Source organism: Salvia splendens, chromosome 20 (genome assembly GCF_004379255.2).
Source record: "Salvia splendens isolate huo1 chromosome 20, SspV2, whole genome shotgun sequence".
In the NCBI taxonomy this organism is placed as follows: domain Eukaryota; kingdom Viridiplantae; phylum Streptophyta; class Magnoliopsida; order Lamiales; family Lamiaceae; genus Salvia; species Salvia splendens.
In genome coordinates, this window is record NC_056051.1 from 12,531,794 (window position 1) to 12,553,686 (window position 21,893).

The 21,893-nt window shown below is 38.2% G+C and overlaps 1 protein-coding gene across 1 annotated transcript; it reads right to left on the reverse strand.

Moving 5' to 3' along the window:
* Nucleotides 1–7,381: 7,381 nt before the first annotated feature.
* Nucleotides 7,382–12,335, reverse strand: LOC121780628 (probable oxidosqualene cyclase). Its single transcript, XM_042178242.1, has 10 exons — nt 12,114–12,335; nt 11,855–12,034; nt 11,194–11,283; nt 9,478–10,227; nt 9,018–9,140; nt 8,714–8,926; nt 8,538–8,641; nt 8,144–8,465; nt 7,901–8,065; nt 7,382–7,603 (listed from the first exon to the last, which is right to left on the reverse strand). Exons 1-10 carry the CDS (start codon nt 12,312–12,314, stop codon nt 7,493–7,495), a joined length of 2,259 nt encoding a protein of 752 aa, XP_042034176.1. The 5' UTR covers nt 12,315–12,335; the 3' UTR covers nt 7,382–7,492.
* Nucleotides 12,336–21,893: the final 9,558 nt, after the last annotated feature.

Sequence of the window (21,893 nt, forward strand, 5' to 3'; positions counted from 1 at the left end):
CCCCTTTTCTTTCCAAGCTTCTTTAATCCATCTTATTAGTCGCGGTTTAACCGCATTTTCTATCCTTAGCAAAGTGCGGCCGTGACAGAGAATGCAAGAGTATACATCACTGTTTATAGCCAATGTGGAGGATATGGAGTCAATATTGCCATTAAGGCTGATTTGTAATGGTCGGCGGTTAGAAACGTTACAAACGTCAATCATGGAGCATGAACCTGGACGGATGTATCTAGACACCTCTCACGTAGTTGTTCATTCCAGAAATGTATCTGGACGGCCCGTTCTATGTGCACACATAGAATTCTACGAAGCTTTCTCCGTATGCCACATTGTTTTGTCTACGTGTCCAAAATGAGATTAATTAATTACATATCTCTATATATCGTGATATACTTTAATATATTATTTTTCACTCACCGGGAATCGGTTTAGAGAAAGTGAATATACCACAATCATATACTCGGAACGTAGATCGATTATAAATTATTTAATTTATTCAAAATTTAATATTCCGTCACTTGTACAATCCATCAAATTGCATTGACCGGACTACGATCCCAACAATAGTCTCATTTCAAAAATGAAAAACTTTTTTCGTACTTTATCAACATTTTCTCCTCTCTTTTACATTTCTCTTTCTCTCTCATGCTTTATCTACTTTTTTCTCCTCTTTTACTCTTACTTTACATATTTTTTTATTAAAACCCATGTTATCCACTAATAGGACTATGAGAGTATATTGAAGGTATATTATATTTGGAATTGATTGATTGCTATCCTTGCGCTAGGTCACACATGATTAACATTGACATGGCGATGGATTTTATTATGAATGACCGTCCAATGCAGCTAAAAAGGAGTTTCATCGCAGCCCAAATAAATTCACTGTTGTCTCCCTCGACCTTATTGTCGTTCTCCACGTATATTATATCAGTGAACCCAATCAGTGGATTACACCGTGGATTTTCCACAATTTATAGTATTTATTATTGTTTTAGCTTCACAAAGTACACTTTATCCTTAGTTTTTGTTCCATAAAATTCATAAGAAATTTCTAAGAGATCCATAAATGTATCTTAGGAATTTTAGTACATTCAATTTTAAAGTTATTTCACACATATTATCCATCTTTGTCGGCGACGACGAAACAAAAATATCTCACAACCTTGAAGAGTAAGTTGGGCCCCCAACATTATTATTCTAGCTTTGCCACTGCCTATAAAGATTAAAGTTTGGGCTAAAGTATATTTATTTGTTATGGAAATAAGTGTAGATACCATTTTGTGATTTTCTATTTGATGAGAGACCAATAGAAAATAAATGATCTTATATTTATATAAATATAAGATTAGGTTATGGGCCCAGACGTCAGAAGAACATTCGATATCTCTGTATTCTCTCGGTAGACTATTGCGAAAAATGTCTCTGATCTTTTGGAAGATCCATAGCCACTGCAAAGCAATTTCGCCGTTCAATTCTGGATGGATCAAGATACGTTTCTGCTCTACAGTTTATGCTCCTTCTCCGTCGTTCTCGGTTAATCGTCATAGCAAGCTTTATGTAATTGTTCATTCAATTATTCAACCTTAAATAATAAGAAAACTGAAGAATCAAATACAGAATCGACGCGAGATTCACGAACAAATGTGGGACGATATTATTATGAATACAAAGCAAACGAAGGCGATTACAACACACTATCACTCAGCTCGCTACTCAATCGGAGAAAACAACTCGATTGTGGATCACTCACCTAGCTAGCTCAAGAATCACAAAGTGTATTCACTTCTCTATCTAGTTTCTTGAATCACACGAATATATGGAGAAAAACAAGATGTGAAACTGAAAACTGAAAAACTAGTCGTTGTAACTGAACGAGCTGTTCAAATACAACGGTTGGTAGCCGAGCTTAATCGAGCTCGGTGTTGGAGAAGGTTAATCGAGTTCGGTGTTAGCCGAGCTTAATCGAGTTCGGTGTTAGCCGAGCTTAATCGAGTTCGGTGTTAGCCGAGCTTAATCGAGTTCGGTGTTAGCCGAGCTTAATCGAGTTCGGTCCTCAATAATGACTTGGGCCGATGGTTGGTCCAGCCACACCAAAACCCAACAAATCTCCACCTTGGCTGCATCCACCATCCGGCCAGCCAAAACTCCACCTTCACCAAAATTCCCTCATCTTCTTGCAGTCAAGTTAACCAAGTCTAAACAATGCTCGAACTTAGCACTTGGTAGGGGTTTAGTCATCATGTCAGCTGCATTTTCAGAGGTGTGGACCTTCTTGACTGCCACCACGCCTTTGCTTATCTCATCTCTTACAAAATGAAGTTTGATGTCGATGTGTTTACTTCTCTCATGGAAAGTCTGGTGCTTGGCCAAGCTAATGGCGCTGTTGCTGTCACACAAGATAGTTACAGCCTCTTGCACCACACCAAAATCCCCCAATATTCCCTTTAGCCATTTAGCTTCTTTAACCGCTTCTGCTAAGGATATATACTCTGCCTCCGTTGTAGAGAGCGCAACCACAGATTGGAGATTAGACTTCCAACTGATTGCTGTACCAAAGAGCTTGAAGATATAGGCAGATTGGGATTTTCTGCTATCAATATTTGCAGCATAGTCTGCATCACAGTAGCCTATGAGCTCATCCTCACCGTCTGCTGTGCAGAACAACAATCCCAAATCTTGTGTGCCCACCAAATACTTCATTATCCACTTCAAAGCTTGCCAATGTGTGCTACCCGGGTCTGCCATGTATCTGCTGGTCAGGCTTATGGCATGTGACAGATCAGGCCGAGTACACAACATCATGTACATAATACTCCCAACAATACTTGCATAAGGCACCTTAGACATCAACTTCCTTTCCTGATCATTAGCTGGTTTCTGACTGACAGACAGCTTGAAGTGTGGACTTGTTGGAGTTGATACCTTTCTAGAGTCAATCATCTGAAATTTGATTAACATCTTCTTGATGTAGCTATGCTGCATCAACCATAACTTCCTAGCAGCTCTCTCTCTTATGATATCCATGCCAAGAATTCTCTTTGCATTTCCCAAGTCCTTCATTTCAAAAGCTTCTTCCAAATCCTCCTTCACTTGCTTCACATCTGCCTTACTAGGGCCTGCCACAAGCATATCATCCACATAAAGTAACAAGTAAGCAACAGCTTTACCTCCCTTGTACCTTATGTAAACACAGCTATCAAAGGCAGATTTCTTGAAGCCAAGTCTCTCCATCTGTCTGTCAAAAATCAGGTACCACTGCCGGCTGCTTTGTTTCAGTCCATAGAGGCTTCTCTTCAAACAACAGACCTTATCCTCATCTCCCGGCCTTATGAATCCTTGTGGCTGCTCCGTATAGATTGTCTCCTCCAACTCACCATGCAAAAAAGCTGTTTTTACATCAAGTTGTTGCAATTCCCAATCTCTCCGAGCCACAATTGCCAAGAGTATCCTTATTGAGCTGTGTTTCACCACAGGAGAGAAGACCTCGGTGTAATCTATCCCCTCCTCCTGTGTGAAACCCCTTGCAACCAAGCGAGCCTTGTATCTGATACTATCATTCTCAGAGGCCTCCACCTTTTTCTTGTAAATCCATTTGCAAGAGATAGGTCTTTGTTGAATCTGTGATCTGAGAACTAGGATCCAAGTTTTGTTTTTGATGAGAGAGTCTATCTCATCCTTCATAGCCATTTTCCATTTCTCTTTGTCTTTGCTGCCAATAGCTTCCTTATAGGTGCTTGGTTCTGAGATCTCCAACTCCTCTGCAACACACAAGGCATAGTATACAAAATCTGCATCTCTGAACCTTGCTGGTGGTCTGATTTCCCTTCTGGTTCTGTCTCTGGCCAGAGCATATTGCTGAACTTGTGGCTCTGGATCAGAGACATGTGGAGTATTATCAGTAGGCTGCTCATTCTCCTCATCTGAGGACATCATTGGCTCTTGGAAATCAGCAGCATCTGAGGCTCTATGTTCTGGTTCAAGTTGATCAAAACTGACCCCAGCAGGTTCTGGAGTTGTCACTGTCTGCAGAGTAGGCTTGAATGGCATAATTGACTCATCAAAAATGACATCTCGACTGATGATGACTTTTTGATTCCCTTCTTCTGTGCACCAAAGTCTATATGCCTTAGCACCATCTTGGTAGCCAAGGAAAATGCATTTTAGTGCTCTAGGTTCTAGCTTTCCTTGCCTTGTGTGAGCAAAGGCTCTACAACCAAAAATCCTAAGCTTCTCATAACCTCCTAGGCTTCCATACCATCTGCCATCTGGAGTATCAAAACCAATGGCTGAGCATGGACATTTATTGATCAATTTGGCTGCTGTGGAGACAGCTTCTGCCCAGAATTTCTTAGGCACTCCAGATTCAAAAATCATGCATCTTACTCTCTCAAGGAGAGTCCTATTCATTCTCTCCGCGGTTCCATTTTGTTGTGGATTCCCCGGAGCTGTCCTATGCCTCTTCACTCCCCTTTGCACACAGAAGTTATCAAATTCCCTTGATAGGAACTCAAGCCCGTTGTCTGTCCTCAGACACTTCAAGCCATGCCCTTTCTCAACTTCAACTGCCTTGTACCATGCACTGAACTTGCTGAATGTGTCTGATTTCTCCTTGAGGATCCATACCCAAACCTTCCTGCTATAGTCATCTACTACACTCAAGAAGTACCTTCCACCACCTATGGAATTAACCGGGCTAGGACCCCATAGATCACTGTGACAATAATCCAGAGGTCTTGTGGAGTTGTGCTTTCCTGAGCCAAAAGGCAATTTCTTTCCCTTTCCCAGTAAGCAAGACTCACACATTTTTACACTCTCCCTATCATCACATGCAAAAACGCCCTTCTTGATCAATTCTTTAAGCCCTTTATCACCCACATGGCCTAATCTCTTGTGCCACAACACCAGATTCTGTTCCTCAGCAACATAGGAATCTCCCACAATGACCTCAGCCTCCAGATAATATAATCTATTTATCCTAGAGGCTGACATAACAATGGCACCACCATTCATAATCCTCATACTCCCACCAGAAAATACACAAGAAAATCCTTTCATTTCAAGCACACCAACATATACAAGGTTCCTCTTAATAGTAGGTATATACCTTACTTCAGTCAGCAATTTAATAGAACCATCATGCACCTTAAAACGAATATTACCAATGCCTTTAACAACACACACCTGGTTGTTGCCGAGCAAGACTGATCCCTGTGCTTCAGTCAGGTTCTCAAACCAATTCTTGTGGCTGCATATGTGGAAAGAGCACCCGGAGTCCACGATCCAAGAGTCTGCAATGGGCCTCTCAGTCACATTCATGACCTGAGCCGGCTCCAAATCTGCTGCACAGTCAGCAGTGTTCTGATCAGAATTGCCATCAGCCTGCTTCTTCTTTAAGGCCCAGCAATTTTTCTTGATGTGCCCAGGTTTCTTGCAATAGTTGCAAGACCTGGACTCCTTCTGATCCCACTCCCTTTGGCCTTTTCCTTTCCATTTTTCAGAACCCTGCCTCTTCCATTTTTCAGGTTTCTTGATATTGGCTTTCACGTTCAAGCTTTCCCCAGCCTGATCACGCAGTCTTGTTGAAGAACTCTGAAAATCCTTCAATTTCAGGGCCGAATACACCTCTTCATAGGTGATCTTGGAGTCTCTTCCAAGGAGTATAGCGTCCTTGAATTGTTCGAAGCTCTTCGGTAATGAATTGAGAAGCATAAGTGCTTTATCTTCATCCTTGACCTGCTCATCGATGTTCTCCAGATCATCCATGCATTTACCAAAATCTTCGAGCTGCTCCAAGATGCTCTTCGCCTCTGATATCTGGAAGGTGAAAAGCTTCTGTTTCAGATGAAGGCGATTTGCAAGAGACTTCGTCATATAGATGGACTCAAGCTTCCTCCATACTGCCGCAGCGGTCTCCTCCTTCGAAACCTCCCTCAGGACTCGATCGCTGAGACTCAGGATCAGAGTGCTATACGCCTTTTGTTGAAGTTCTTGAGCCTTTGGATCGACCTTTTCATCCGCACCCTTGGCGGTGTCGGCCTCCCCATTTTTGACGATTTCCCAAAGCCCTTGTTGCATCATCACGGCCTTCATCTTCAATCTCCATAGACCGAAGTCATTCTTGCCCGTAAACTTCTCCAATTCGAATTTCGCCGTAGACATCGCGCCGATTTCTTTCCCACAGACGGCGCCAATTTGAAGAATCAAATACAGAATCGACGCGAGATTCACGAACAAATGTGGGACGATATTATTACGAATACAAAGCAAACGAAGGCGATTACAACACACTATCACTCAGCTCGCTACTCAATCGGAGAAAACAACTCGATTGTGGATCACTCACCTAGCTAGCTCAAGAATCACAAAGTGTATTCACTTCTCTATCTAGTTTCTTGAATCACACGAATATATGGAGAAAAACAAGATGTGAAACTGAAAACTGAAAAACTAGTCGTTGTAACTGAACGAGCTGTTCAAATACAACGGTTGGTAGCCGAGCTTAATCGAGCTCGGTGTTGGAGAAGGTTAATCGAGTTCGGTGTTAGCCGAGCTTAATCGAGTTCGGTGTTAGCCGAGCTTAATCGAGTTCGGTGTTAGCCGAGCTTAATCGAGTTCGGTCCTCAATAATGACTTGGGCCGATGGTTGGTCCAGCCACACCAAAACCCAACAAAAACAAATAGCTTTAAATAATGGGTGGATTTTCCGTGGTTATATGGGTGTTGGAGTGGCAACAAAATAGATAAAATTAAACAAAAGTGATATAAAGCTTTTAAATAATGGGTGGATTTTCCGTGGTTATATGGGTGTTGGAGTGGCAACAAAATAGATAAAATTAAACAAAAGTGATATAAAGCTTATAAATAGTTAAATTTAAGGATGGGTTGTGGATTAAAAGAATATTGAAATTGACAGATTGCCTTTTGGCCAATCAATTAAATAAATATATCAGATAAACATAATAGTGCAGAGTATCAATCAACAAAATTGAAGTTGACACATTGCCTTTTGGCCAATCAATTAAATAAACATAACAGTCCAGAGTATCACTTATCAAATGTATGATCTCAATTCAAATTTAACTAAAGTAGTTGTCCGATATCTTTTCATTTGTATTATTATATATCCAAATCAATGCAAAATCGATAGAAATCACGACACAATTTTATATTCCATGGCCGATACACCAAATCTGCAAATTGTAATTTAAATTTGAATTGCAACAATACGATTAGTTTTTGTGATCTAATTATTAGACGGTTTATTTAATTATTAGGATACGTTCTGGTTATGGAAAATAGTGTATATTATCATTATTTTTTACTATATTCACATATATAAGCTGAATAATTTTCATTAATACTCTAATAATCCAATCAATTTATGATAAAGTTTTTAGTTATATTTCAAATAACATTAATTGTGGGTGATAAGTATTATGGGCAGAGGAATATTCACAATTTATTAGAGTAGATGTAAAAATATGTACATTTATAGTCGCAATACTTTGTTGAGATAAACACCAAGTGCCCATATTGGGAAAATATTTCTGTAAGCCGAGTAGCTTATCATGCAGTTTTTATTGAACACACCGATTATTTCCTGCAAACAAAAATTAAAACATATAATTATATGTTAGTAATGATATGGAAGAATTAATAAGAATCAATCAATCCAAATAAAACATTACTCATCCAAATAATAGAGACTTTAGGAACTACACCAGTAAAGTATGAGAGAGAGAAATGTAAGTGAATAGTAGTGGGAACCACCTTATTAGTATTGTTATCTGTTGTGTCGTGAAAAGATTTCCAAAAATAGAAAGTCTAACAATTTTGTGCTATAAACTAAAATGACAAAATGAGACTATTTTTAGGGACTAGAGAATTTATTTTATACCTGTTGCGGGAAATCTCCATTAGGCATTTGCGAATTAAGAAGCACCTTAGCTGCATGATGAAGCGGAGCCGGGTCCCTAGTTACTTGGCCTGCTTCAACAAGTGCTAGCAAAGCCCATGCAGTGCTAACTATGTGGGATTTGTTGTTGTCAATGTTTGTGTAGACCTATATATATAATGCAGTTGCAACATTATTAGTATTAGTATTAGTCTTAGTCTTAGTATTAGTTAGTAATTGCAATACCATATTTTGGCTTGAGAGATAGGATTCAGCCCAGCCACCAGAGGCAAGTTGTTTGGAGAGTAAAAAATGACAAGCTTTTCTGAGAGATGGGCTGTTGTGATAGGTCTTGCCGCTTGCTATCAGTCCACTTATTCCGAACCATGTTCCGTAGAGGTAGCATACACCCCAACTTCCATACCATGACCCATCAGCTAACTGTATGCTCTCAATGAAGTTCACAGCTTTGTCTATGCATCTTTCGATCTCCTTTGCTCGATATCCCGGATGCATTTTCTTGAACACCTTCAGGCCTTGGATTGCTGCTGATGTGCATTCCACATACCTATTTCATTATTTATATTTATAAGCTAGAACAATTCAATTGCATTTTTATGTGAATGTTGATAATGCTCACTGGTAGTCGATAATGATGTCCCCGAACGTCTCTGCAGGATTGATCATCTCTAGCCAATGGTACGATCTCGTGAGTTCGTACGATGCAAAGCCTCCACTGCTATTCTGCAAGAAGGAATTGGTCTAGGGTATATCAGTATGTGCACAAAATTAGTTGAATAGCAGCTGAAGCATAACCTGAAGGGATAAGACTAGGTCGACTGCCTCATACAACTTCTCCGCTTCTAATGCTTCTCCACTTATATCCGAATCCACCTGCGCCAGCATAAGGGCTGCCTTTAGCCCTTCTGCTGTACAATCTGAGACTGGCCAGCCGTTGTCTGTGGTTGAAAAAGGCCAACCGCCTTTAGACCTATGCCGGTACCAACAACTCAAGCTTTCCTCTCTCATCTATCATTCACACACATGCTATCCTCGTTATAGTTACAATTTTCATCACCATACACTATATACACAAATTCTCAACGGTCGTCTAACTTACTTGCGAACGTTTGATGAAGTCGTGAGCCCTTTGAAGCATCACATCATATTCACTAGAAAGATTGGTGTTGATTATTGCTTGGACAGCCAAAGCACAATCCCAAAACTGACTCCCATTGTATCCCTGCCATCGCCAAATTAAACAAATATTTGCTTCAGGTAGTGATAAAATGCAAACTCTATATATTTTATAAACTCCAAACTATGATCTGGACCATTAAAAAATATCAACAAATGACAAAATAACGGCAACAAAAAATGTCAACACAATGTGAACACAACATCAACCGTTGACATTGTGTTGATATTTTTTGTTGCTGTTATTTTGTCATCTGTTGATATTTTCTGACGGTCCAGCTCATAGTTTGAAGTTTGTACAATATATAGAGTTCGCGTTTGATTACATCCCTATTTGCTTCATGCATATATATATATTCGTCTTTATAAATATACGCACGCACCTGCATCTTCATGCCATCTTCTGCCAGCCACAGATAGTCCTTCACTCTCGAAATGTGCCTTTTCACTGCCAACGAATTGGGATTGTCTATCCACTGGCACAGCATGTTTAGCACCTTATTCACAGGTCCAATGCATAGATAATTAGTGGTTTCGTCTTCGTGTTGGATGTGATCCATAACATAGCGAAGCGCTCTATGTCTCATCTTTGAGAGCGGCCATCGCGTAAGAAGAGGCTCTGCAAACATGTCGAGACATTTCCAGAGAATGTCTTGCATAAGTGGATGTGGGGAGTACATATCCTCCTTGCAGCATTCGAATCTGGCAGAATTCCATTGAATGAGGTGGTAGGGCTGAGCATAGAGCTCTCTCCTGAGAGATAGAACAACAGCATTGATTGGCCCTACGAACCTCTTAGCGAAGAGATACGACATGGGAAGATAGACCATGCGACAGTGGCACCACATGCGGCCCGGATGGATTGGGAGGAAATACGGTAGAAGCCAGAGCTCCGGAGGCATAGGGTTGTTCCCATCCCAATCATACACACCAAGGACAGAGAGAAAACACTTTCCCCATGAGGGAATGTAAGTAGCGCCACCATGATCGAGAATCCACGTCCTGGCCTTGCTCATCGCTCCATCTCCCTCGTCCATTCCTTCTCCCATCAGCCGCAGGCTCACGTAGTTAAGGGCAGTGCAAAACATGCCACTCTGCCCTTCTATATGCAACCCCCACCCTCCATCAATATTCTGCACTTTCACTTTCATTCATCAAATATCTACCTAAGTTCACTGAATCTATCATCTACTTTTAGGAGTGTTTTGCTTTTCAAAGCATACACAACAATATTATAGGTTAATTCATTATGCACCAAGACAGATTAGGATAATCAATCCATAAATTTTTTTTACAGTTTAACCAAATTTTACTCCATTTGTCCGGTTATTTGTAGCGTATATGAATTGGGAGTAGTGATCAGTAAACTAAATTCCTATAACAAACTGTATAGCTAAAATTTTTAGATATTACGGTAGTTATTTTTAGAATGTTTTAGTTCATACAAGAGGTAAACCGAGACCATTTTAAATCACATTTTAATTCATACAAACTTACATTGTACTCCCCCCGTCTCATAAAAAATGTCACACGCATGAGAAGACACAAGATTTTAGGAGATTTTGTTTTGTGTGTTAGATGGAAAGAGAAAATATAATAATTATATTATTGTGAGAGAGAACATTTTCTAAAAATGGAAATGTGACATCTTTTGTGTAATAAACTAAAAAGAAAAGTGACACATCTTTTATGGGACGGAGGGAGTATTAAAAAGACCATGTTATCTAAAAATAACTTCCCTGTTTAATTATACGATTTGTCAACGAGATTTTGTAAAAATTGACAATATTTATTTTATTATTCTTTTCCAATAATTTTTCCTAATCCTAATATAATTTTCAATAAAGGTCTCCGTCTTATAGAAATAAGTTGAATTTCCTTTTTTCATCCGTTTGATTGAAATAGTAGTTCATATCCATTTACATAAACATTTTCTCATTCTCTTTTACTTTATGACTTACGGGCCATACCATCCGCTATAATATTTCAACTATTTTTTCTTCTTCTTTCTTATTTACCAATTACGTATTAAAGCATCTGTCATCTCCAATTAGCCTATTTCTACCGTCAATCAAAGTATATGTCACTAATCTTCTGACCTGATGGTTATAGATGTACCGGCGTATCTCTTTCTGGTGTTCCGCCGGAAGGATGGTGTTTAGAACGTCCATTACAAACAATGATATAATCTGTGAAAAAATTGGATAAAAAGCTCAACGTTGATTTTTCTAGTAAATATAACAATAGTACTAGTTAGTTAGCTATAAAGGAATCATACTATTACTCTCTCAGCCCCATTTCAAGTAAGATATTTCTTTTGGTCACATGTTTTTATGAGTGAAAAAAAGTAGGGAGAAAAAAGTAGGACATAGGATAAAGTAAGAGATATGTAGTTTTGTTTTTTTGCCAAAAAAGAAAATATCCCACTTATAGTGGAACAACCTAAAAAGGAATACGTCTCACTTATAATGGACGAAAGGAGTATTACTAGAAAAAGAAGTAGAAGAAAGAATCGTGCTGCAACCCTTTTTGTATGACTTTTTAATGTGTGTGCGTATGTTGGATAGTAGTAAAGTGGTAACCTTGAGACCAAAGATATCGGGTTCAAATCCTTTTTTTAATGTGTGATGTGTTGGCTAGTGGTAAAATTATTAAACCCTTAAACCCAGAGTCCAAGTTCTCGAGTTCGAATCTTGTGTTACGATTTTTAAATTTATGTATATTTATCAATTTAAAAAGAAGAAGAAGAATTTTTTTTACCAAGAATGGGAGGAGAAACAAAGGGCCGGCATAATCACCGGCCCAATGTCCATCCTCGGCTTGAAGAGTGGCGTAAAATCTCAGCGCCCCTCGCAACGCTGCCACCACACTTTCCTCACTCACTTCTTCTCCGCCTCCTACCTTCGCCAGATCCACCTCACAAATGTTCTTCTTTGCAAACTATTATAATCATGAATAAATTATCAATATCTCAACATCCTTCATCTCCTATATACATTCCAAACAAAAAAAAACAGACCTGAATGCGCATTAGGAGATCAGAACTATGTCTGACCTCGTAGCGACTTCTCACAAAGTCGCTACGAGCCTTGTCAAAGAGCAATTGCTCTTCTTCTGACCCGGGGGTCAGGTCGAATTCCCAAAACTGTCTTCCGGTGTGATTGTTGAAGCTTGTGAGCCAAGGATCATCATCACCTTTAGAGAGTTTCAGTCTCCACATTTTCGATTTTCGTTTTGTCTTATCGACTTGCAACTATATTGAGTTTCACTAATTAATCATTGTGACACTATATATAGTGACAAACGGCCTTGTTCGCTGCGGATTAGAAAATTACAATATTGAAGAGATGGAGACATAAATATTTGTTGATGGCAATAAGTGACTTGAATCTACAAGCTAATGTTTTTAATACGGTCACAAGTTTTTTCTTGTAATCAACACAGCAATAAAATATACTATCAACATATGAAATTGAAATGAAGCCTCTCCACGACATGAAGCATTTATTAAAAATGATGCAACCAAAAATTGGAACCAATATAATTATAAACGATAGTACTACATTTTTCTATTAGCAAACTAGACAGAAATTTAAAGGTTGCATCATGGTGGACTCAAATTCGAGAACTTCGGCATTTGACATTATTACTCCCTTCTCCACAATAGATTATAGTATAAATTTTGCTACTTAAAGTTAATAGAAAATAGCATTTTTTCTTTTGTGTCAATGGACTCAAACTTGAGATATTTTATCTCAAATATTAATTATATAAATATAAATACTCCCTTTATCCATTAAAATAACCATTTTTTCTATTTTTGAAAGTTATTTTTTTCGCTTATAAAGTGAACCTCATTTTTTACTAACAATATTTTAATTATTTTTTCTATTTACATTTCTCCTCCTTAATCAATTTCATATTAAAAACAGTATCATCCTTAAAGTTCTTATTTTTAAGGGACAGAGGAAGTATTGCGTACCATTAGAATGAAATACTGGGACACATAAAATTGATCTCGATATGTAAGTTGTTAATTAATACTCCATCCGTCCCATTTCATGTGACACATTTATTTTTCACATGTGTTTTGGAAAATCATAATAAATAATTAAAATGGAGAGAAAGTAAAGTAAAATAGAGAATAATGTAGAGGAGAGTCTCATCTACATTATTTCCTCCCTCACTTTAGTTTCCCCAATAATTTTACTATTTATTAATAATTTTTTCAAAATACTTGGGGAAAAAGAAATGTGTCACGCGAAAGAGACAGAGGAGTAATTTTTTAAAGAAATCAAATGAATAACAACAATAAGGAAAATGTAAGAATATTTTAATTTAAAAATATTAAGTATATAATGATTAATACACTTCTAATCTTTTTGTTCAACTTCAGTTGCACCTATTGGCCATCTCCCTGGTCCCTGGTTTAGATGGTCCATGCATTTAATGGTGAAATTACGTTTAATATGTTACTCAACTTGTTGGCCAATGGCGTGCATCTATTGAAATTTAGAGAATACTAATTAATTTCTGTCACAACATGAATAACTTATATTGTTATGCAGCATTCATGAACTTTAAAATAATTGTATTTGAAAGAAAACAAGCGACTATGAGGACCACGTTGAAATAAACATATATCTCGATTTAATGAAGGGTAAATGTTCTCAAATTATAATTTAAATCGCAATGATATGATTAAAATTCAAAGAAAACATTTATATAGTTGATAAGTTTGACAACAAACCTTGTCGCACATACAATCGAAGAGTTAATAAAATCTCAAGTTATATTTAAAATATAGTCAAGCTAAAAATATTAAATATTTCATGGACATGGATCAGACACTCAGAGTGTCCACAATAGTGGAACAATCACGCTTCAGCCAAAAAAAAAATTGTCCGCCTAATTAGTGGCGGAACTAGAAATTTAAATAAGCGGGGCTGATATTTTAAAAAATATATATATATATATTATGAAAATGTTTAATTTTACATATAATGTCTGTACAATTTTTACGACACACTAGATGATACTCCCTTTGTCCGCGAATATAAGTCTTGTTTTTCATTTTAGTCCGTCCGCGAATAGGAGTCCCGGTTCCTTTTTACTGTAAATGATAATAAAATCTCACATTCCTCTAACTCATTCTATTCACATTTCATTTTAAACTAATACTATATACAAGTGGAATTCATATTCCACTAATTTTTTTCACTTACTTTTCTTAACATTTCTTAAAACTTATGCCTTCAAGAAATGAGACTCCTAATTGTAGACAGAGTGAGTAACTATTTTTAGCAAGTAGTCATATATTCAAATCGCTGAAGAAATGTCTCATTTTTATTTTTTTTTAAAAACAATTTCTTTCTAAGTCTTAGAAAACTAAGATTTCATTCTCATTTATCTCTCATTCTTCTTTGCAAATCTATCTGCAAATCTATCTTAATAAGTTGTATCCAAATTAGATTAAGTCCAAATCCAAGTACCAATTAAATTGAGAGCATACAAAATTTATAAACATGAAAAGCACAATTACGTACTGCACTATTGCTGCAAGTTAGATTATTTTATTCGATTTTATTATATTTTGTGATTTTATCAAATAATTAACATTTACATACCCTAATATCCATCAAAATTCTTACCAGAATTATGCAAATCTCCGGCAGGGGCGTGACTCGTGATTATTAATTTAGGCTAATTATGTCAAAGCATCATTAGTTAATTTAGTATTCGATTATAGCCCTAAAAGCCAAAAATAAAATAATTGGTCCAAAATTAAGAAGCCCAAGTCTTTGTCTTCTCCCCTGATTCAATTTCAGAGACGCAGAGAGCGGCGCTGAGCGGAACTCGCTGGAACTGGACGATTGGAGTGCAGGGGCGGATGCCGGTCGGAGGAAGGCCGTATAAGGGGGAATCGGGGTCTGGTGCCCGCTAAGCCCCCGTTGGCGCGGGGGCATAGCCCTGTGTAGTTCCACCGCTGCGCCTAATCATCACAGTCATGTCTCAGCCACATAAAACTTGTCCTCACAGCAACACCATAACCACGCCTCACATTTTTGTTAAGTGTTGTTATATTTTAATTGGACTAGAAAAAATTAATTGGACAATAAATAGAATGGAATGGAATGAAAAATGAATTGAGAATAAATACTTTATAGATAAAAATTAAAAATAAAAAAATAAAAGAAAATAACGCAGCGGCGGTTGTGCGACTCGCAATAGACCGCCGCGGCACCGCCATCTCGCCCGCCTCCGCCGTATGTCCGGCTGTTCCCCCCTCCATTCGCGGCTCCCCTCCATCTTGCAATAGACCATCGCGGCGCAACACGACAGGCGCCGCGGCTGGTCTATTGTGGTTACTCTTTAGAACCCAGACTTCTTTTGCATGTTATGTCTGAAATGGTAAGTCAACCGAATACATAAAAGAAATATTGAACTATTATTACCTAAATGTTTTGTTTCCTCAATAATTATACCTCTATGTAAGTCACTAAATCACGTATATTTGTAATAATGTTGTTTTGTGCATTCATCAAATCTCGTCAGCATGAACTTTTTGCAGAAACATTTATAAATTAAAATTGAAATTTTAAATACATGTATCCAATTAGACTCATCCACCTTTAATTAAATAGTCTGAAGATTAATGTCTATATATGGATATGGAGTATTCTTAAATCCTTAATTACATCAGCTATTCCACCCTGTAAAAGATACTATAACAAAAGATAAACATTAACATGCTTAGAAAAATATTCATGAAACTCAAGATATCATCCCACCTACAATTATAACTGACAAATGATTCCATAATAATATGGATATGGCATCAACGTGATAATGGTGTTTGGATATTTGGTAAAAGTTTAATATTTTTTCTATTAGAGGTTAGAACAAGAGCAAAGAGTCGAAAAGAAATATACTATTTAATTATATTGAGCCAATTAGGAAAAACAAAATTTAATTTTTTAATGTTTTTGTGTAAGGAAATCCTCGTCATCTCTAAAGATTTGAGCAATCAAGTTAACCAGCTTCCAAAAAAGAATACAAATTAAGATATAACATAACCAACCACATCTTGTTCACGCTAACGACAAGTTTAGATTACATATTACTATATAGATATAAAAAATCTAGCCATGTAATACAGTCCTATAAACATGTTTAAATTATGATTACTAGTATTATACATCAAATGAATCTTTCTACAGAAAATCACTACTAGAAAAATTGCTTCTCACTACACTTTTTTTATCACACTTTATAAAAAGTGCCAGCATAGATGTACTATATACACACTAGCTTTTCACTGCACTTTATAATATATTGTTACTGCACTTCAACATAAAAAGTGCCATCATAGATGTACTATCTACACACTACCTCTTACTACAGGTACCCGGTGCTGCACTTCATCAAGTGCCATTATAGATGAAGTGTCAGCACAGTAATTTTCTAGTGACAATTTTAAGTGCCATTACAAGCCAATTTTCTAGTAGTGAATGGAATATCGTTGTCCAAATTGGCATCTTCATTGACTGAAAAAACAAGGTATCAACATCTAATAAATTAGTTCGATCATTTCTCAAGTAAATTCAATGTGACAAATTGACATAATTTTGGTGTTTTTTGAAGTTTTAACTTTTTTAAAGCAAAATAAATTGATTTATTTGATTTCGTTCGACAATTTCGGTTCGACTTGCGCATAAATTATTGAAGCGACATAAAATCAGATACTATACTACTAGTAATTAACTATATGTCGGCAATAATTCATCGAATGATATTACTTAATACTTCCAAAATTTGACTAAAAACAAATAAAACTACCCCATCCAAATAATGATTCATAATATCTATCAATATTATTATATCAAAGGTGATAACATATTAAACTAGTCCATTTCATTCTATTTTCTGTCCACCTTGAGATGCATTATTATGGATTCAAGTTTTTATGTGATGCACAATGCTTAAATTAAAAAATGACGAATTAACAATACTATATAGTGAGTTTTTTCATTTTTTCTTTTTCCTTTTTTAATGTATGACGATGACCGGCGTATGAATACTATTAGTAATTCTTTATTCTGTTTTTAAATATCTCATATATTTATTTTAAAATATAAGAATATAGTTTTAGTTATTATATTTCACTTTTTTACTATTTTTATACATATAACTCACACTCGCTAATTTGTTTGATTCATATTTATTATATAATTAATAGTATATAAAAACATAATTTACATTTTATTAACTTTTTTAATTACTTTTTTTTTTATTTTAAAAACTCATGTTAAGTTAATAAAATATTTAGTCTCAGAGGAAGTATTATTTTTATCTTATAAATTGTGAATGCGAGCATAGTGTAGGTAGGTACAATGCAATAATATTTGATTATGATCAATTATCCCCCAAGCTTGATTCCAATTAGCCGACTGCCGTCCTGCTAGGCGGTGGCTAGGGCACTATTGCAACAGCCGAGCCCAGCTGGAAGGAGAAGGGCGCCCAAGAGCTTGGGCATTGCCTAGAGGCGATTGGAGTCATATTTTATTTATTTATATTTTATATCTTCTATAAAATACCATAGTCCCAGTTCATTTTTTTCCATCAATTTTCCTCACATTTCACTAGTCTACACAATTTCTATAAAATATGGCTTTTGGTGGTGATGATAATCCAATGGATAAGCTCCTCGACGACGCCATGTGGGAGCATACGTCTATGGAGGTAGACCGCTTGCTGGAACGGCACATTCAGGAAGGGATGCAGTCGGAGGTCCCTCAACCGATCCAGAATCGACATGCGATCATGCGGGACCACGCCGCTGCCCACCATCGGTTGTTTGTTGACCACTTCACCAAAGAGCCGCGGTGGGGGCCGACGGTTTTTCATCGGCATTTTAGAATGCATATACCGCTAGTCGTACACCTCGTGTTGGCGTTGGAGGCGCGTTACAAGTACACGGATGGGAGAGAATGCCAGCGGTAGTCCCAGACATTCACCGCTACAGAAGTGCACCGTTGCAATTAGGCAGTTGGTGTATGGAGGACCGACCGACATGTTCGACGAGTACCTTCATATCGGTGAAATGACTGCCCGCGACTATCTGAAGTATTTTTGTCGGGGCATCATCAAATATTCGGGCCCACATTTCTTCGAAAACCGCCCCCTCTTGACTGCCAGGTACTTATGAATTTGCACGGGAACGTGCATGGCTTTCCTCGAATGTTGGGCTGCATTGATTGCATGCATTGGAAGTGGAATAACTGCCCACCGCTTGGAAAGGGATGTACACGACCGGGTTCAAAGGAAATAATCCCACCATGATCCTCGAAGTTGTTGCTGACTACCGGTTGTGGATTTGACATGTGTATGTTGGGGTTGCCGGGTTGGGGTTGCCGGGTCAAACAATAACATTAACGTCCTACATTCATCGTCCCTCTTTAATGAGCAGTGCTGTGGTGAAGATCCGGCCACGAGTTTCGTAGCCAACGACAACCAGTATGATATGAGATATACCCCAGGTGGCCTGTATTTGTAAAGACGATCCTATGCCCAACAGATCTAAAGAAAGTTTACTTTAAGCAATGGCAAGAAGGTGTGCGGAAGGATGTGGAGCGGACTCCTGGTGGCTGCAGGCGTGATGGGCAGTGCTAAAAGGCCCGACACAAATGTTCTATGACGCCAACATCACTAATGTCATGTATGCATGTATCAATGTGCATAATATGATAGTCGATAATGAAGGTGTAAAGCTCACCAATTGGGCCAAGGAAGATGTTACTGGACCAAGCCACGGTGTGGCCACCGCCCCCGTACAAATGGGTGTACCTCGTAGGGACGTTGAAAGGGTCCAAGGATTTGTTATTATGCGCCAGCAACAAGCCCATATTCAACTATATCACGATATAATCAAAGAGTTATGCGTACGTAGGGTTGCACATTGATATCATTTGTATTTTATTTGAAAGTTTATTTATCGTTGTATTTATTTCCAAAACGGTAATAAAACGAAGATTTTTGAATTAGTACTGAACTATGTTTTTTTTCTCCAATGTATTTTGTTTTGGTTGTTTTAATTTTTGATGAAAACAACAACGATTACAATAAAAAGAATTAAATGGGAAGGCTAGCTGGGCTAGGGCAAGGGCATTGGCTGGGATGTGGAAATGGCATGATGATGTGGAAGGAGGAATTTTAGGCTGGCTTTGGCTAGGGCGTTTCTATTATGAGTGCTCTTAATGAAAGAACACTTAATTAATTCTAATATATTAATTACTTACTGATAAGGCTCGTTTTATGCATTGGTTTTAGATCAAAACTCTGTGTTTTCGGTGCACTAATGTATGTTTCTAAGTTCAGGTGCGTGAAAAATCTGCCGGACCTATGAACCGCATATAAATTACAAGGGGGCAGAGAAAATGAGGAAAATAAAGTGAAAAATGCCAGCAATTTACCTGACCGAGGAGATGAAAAGGAACGCTGGCAGATTACAAAAATGGAGCAAGGAGAAGTATAAGGATGAAGGGCAAAAAAGACAAATTATGAAGAGGGAGTGCCCTAGGGATTGCTGCCTATATAAAGGGACGACCCCTTTTAGAAGATGAGCCTTCTTTTTAGCATTTTTTTGATCTTTTACACTTAGCCTCCCTAGTTTCACTCTCGAATTATAGTTCACTTCACTTCACACGCACTTGGCACTTATGGGGTGACTTCTGGCTACCGTGGTGGTTCCTAGCTAGTTTCTGTGGTGTAACACCGTCCTCATGAGGGCAAAGATATAATTTGCCTTTATTTTTCGTTGTTTATTCTCGCCGTGAACTTCCTTGCCGGAAGCTCGACGACTGCTTTGTGTTTTGAATATTGTTCTCGTGGATATGGCAGTTTCTACTTTATGTTTTACTATAGTTTCTGATGTTTGATGTTGTTCTACTGATTTTGGATGCTTTTCGCAAATGACTGTTGCATTGGAATTGAGATGGTTGAATCCGAGGTTGTTTGTTGAGTGGTGGTTTGAATCGAAGTTCATGTTCCTAGATCTGAAGGTTGTTGGGTTTGGATCGGTTAGATCTGGAAGGGATTGTGAGTAGAGTTGTGGATCTGATACGTGGTGAATTGAATCTGCATGATTATGGCATTTTTACTGTTGTTCTCGTATCTGCTAGGCCCAGTAGTTTAGATCTGTTGAGTTTAGCCTTTAATTCCTTGGTTAATTTCAGATCTGGAACTTGCTCTGTTTTTATGATGTTTATTACTCTGTTTTATTCTGTTTTTCCGATTGAATTCCTGAAGAAGATGAAGTTTGTTAGTAGTTAGGATCAAATCTGCGATTTGTATGTTCTCTCTGCCTTGTCCTTTTACTTTTCTACAGCTTTTCCAGAACCTGGACACTTAGGGAAATTTGATCCCCACTTTCTGTGCTAGTTTGTTCGGTCATTTTAGGAAACTCAGTATAGTCTCCAGTTCGCTGATTTTGTCTCGCAAGTTGAGTTTACATTTTGAGTCATGCATGTGCCGTACACACCCGTTTCCTGGACCCAGTAGATAGAGTAGTTATCTTTCATTTCCTAAGTCCAGTAGTTTAAAATTCTCGACCCACTTGTTGCGTGGAAGCAGCCGAACCCTCTCAAAACCCTCCAAATGCATGCTAACTTATCCATCATCGTGGGATCGATCCTTCTATACTAGCCAATAGTGTAGTGGGTTGAGGTTTTTGAAGCGGAAAAGTGTGTCCAATGACCGAATTCTGAAGGTTCCACGATCTACTAGACCCTGTGATCTAGCGAATCCTCTGGACCTAGAGGTTTGTGATATATCAATAGCACAACGCACTATTCTCCTACTTTCAAATGGCTCCATTGACGGGGATGGATGGCGTTGTTTATGTTTGTGTTTAGAGGTTTTGGCGTATATAGTTTTGATTTGTTTGTTTTTCCTTTTCTTTTCAGTTTATGAGCAGAGGCTCCGGATTTGGACACTGAAACAACCCACCTGGTTGGAGAGACGCCCAAACTAGTTGGCAGGTCAAGAAAGCAGTATCCCCTGTCACCACCAGATCAGGGTTAACAATAGGAGATCCAATCCAGTTGAGTTCGGAAAGTGACGAAGGCCCAACCTCACCAATCAAAGAAGAAGTAGAGTCATCTTCAGACTCAGGAAGAGAAGAAGGTGTTATCATGGCGGCTGAACCAGATTACGACCCCGAGATTGGCTCACTCAACGCCCATCTGAATGGCGAATCATCCCAAGCCATTGTTATTACCCCAGATAATGACCCCGAGATTGGCCGTGATGCCGCATTTCTACGGGCGATTGATATCAAAACAAACGTGTTGGCCGTGATGCCGCATTTCTACGGGCGAAAGAGTGAGTGCCCGTATGAATTTCTCCATGAGTTCTGCAAACTTTGCAGTATTCAGAAGAGGCCCCCGAATTCGACCAAAGAGGATTACAGGTTGCGCGCACTCCCATTTGCGCTGAAGGGTGAGGCCAACACATGGTTATTAAGGTTACCGACCAATTCTATCAGCACGCGGGCAGACTTCAGGCTACTTTTCTTGGACTACTTATTTCCCTCGAACAAGATGAATTCCATCAAGAAGGAAATTCTAGCGTGCAGACAGGATTATGATAAGTCCTTGAGCCAGTATTGGTCACGTTTCAAGGGATTGCTCGATTCTTGCCCCAACAACCGAATGTGCGAAACAGAGGTCTACAACATTTTCTACGAAGGGGCGAATCCAGAGTCCAATGATTTACTCTTCGAGTGGGGGGAATTTCACAA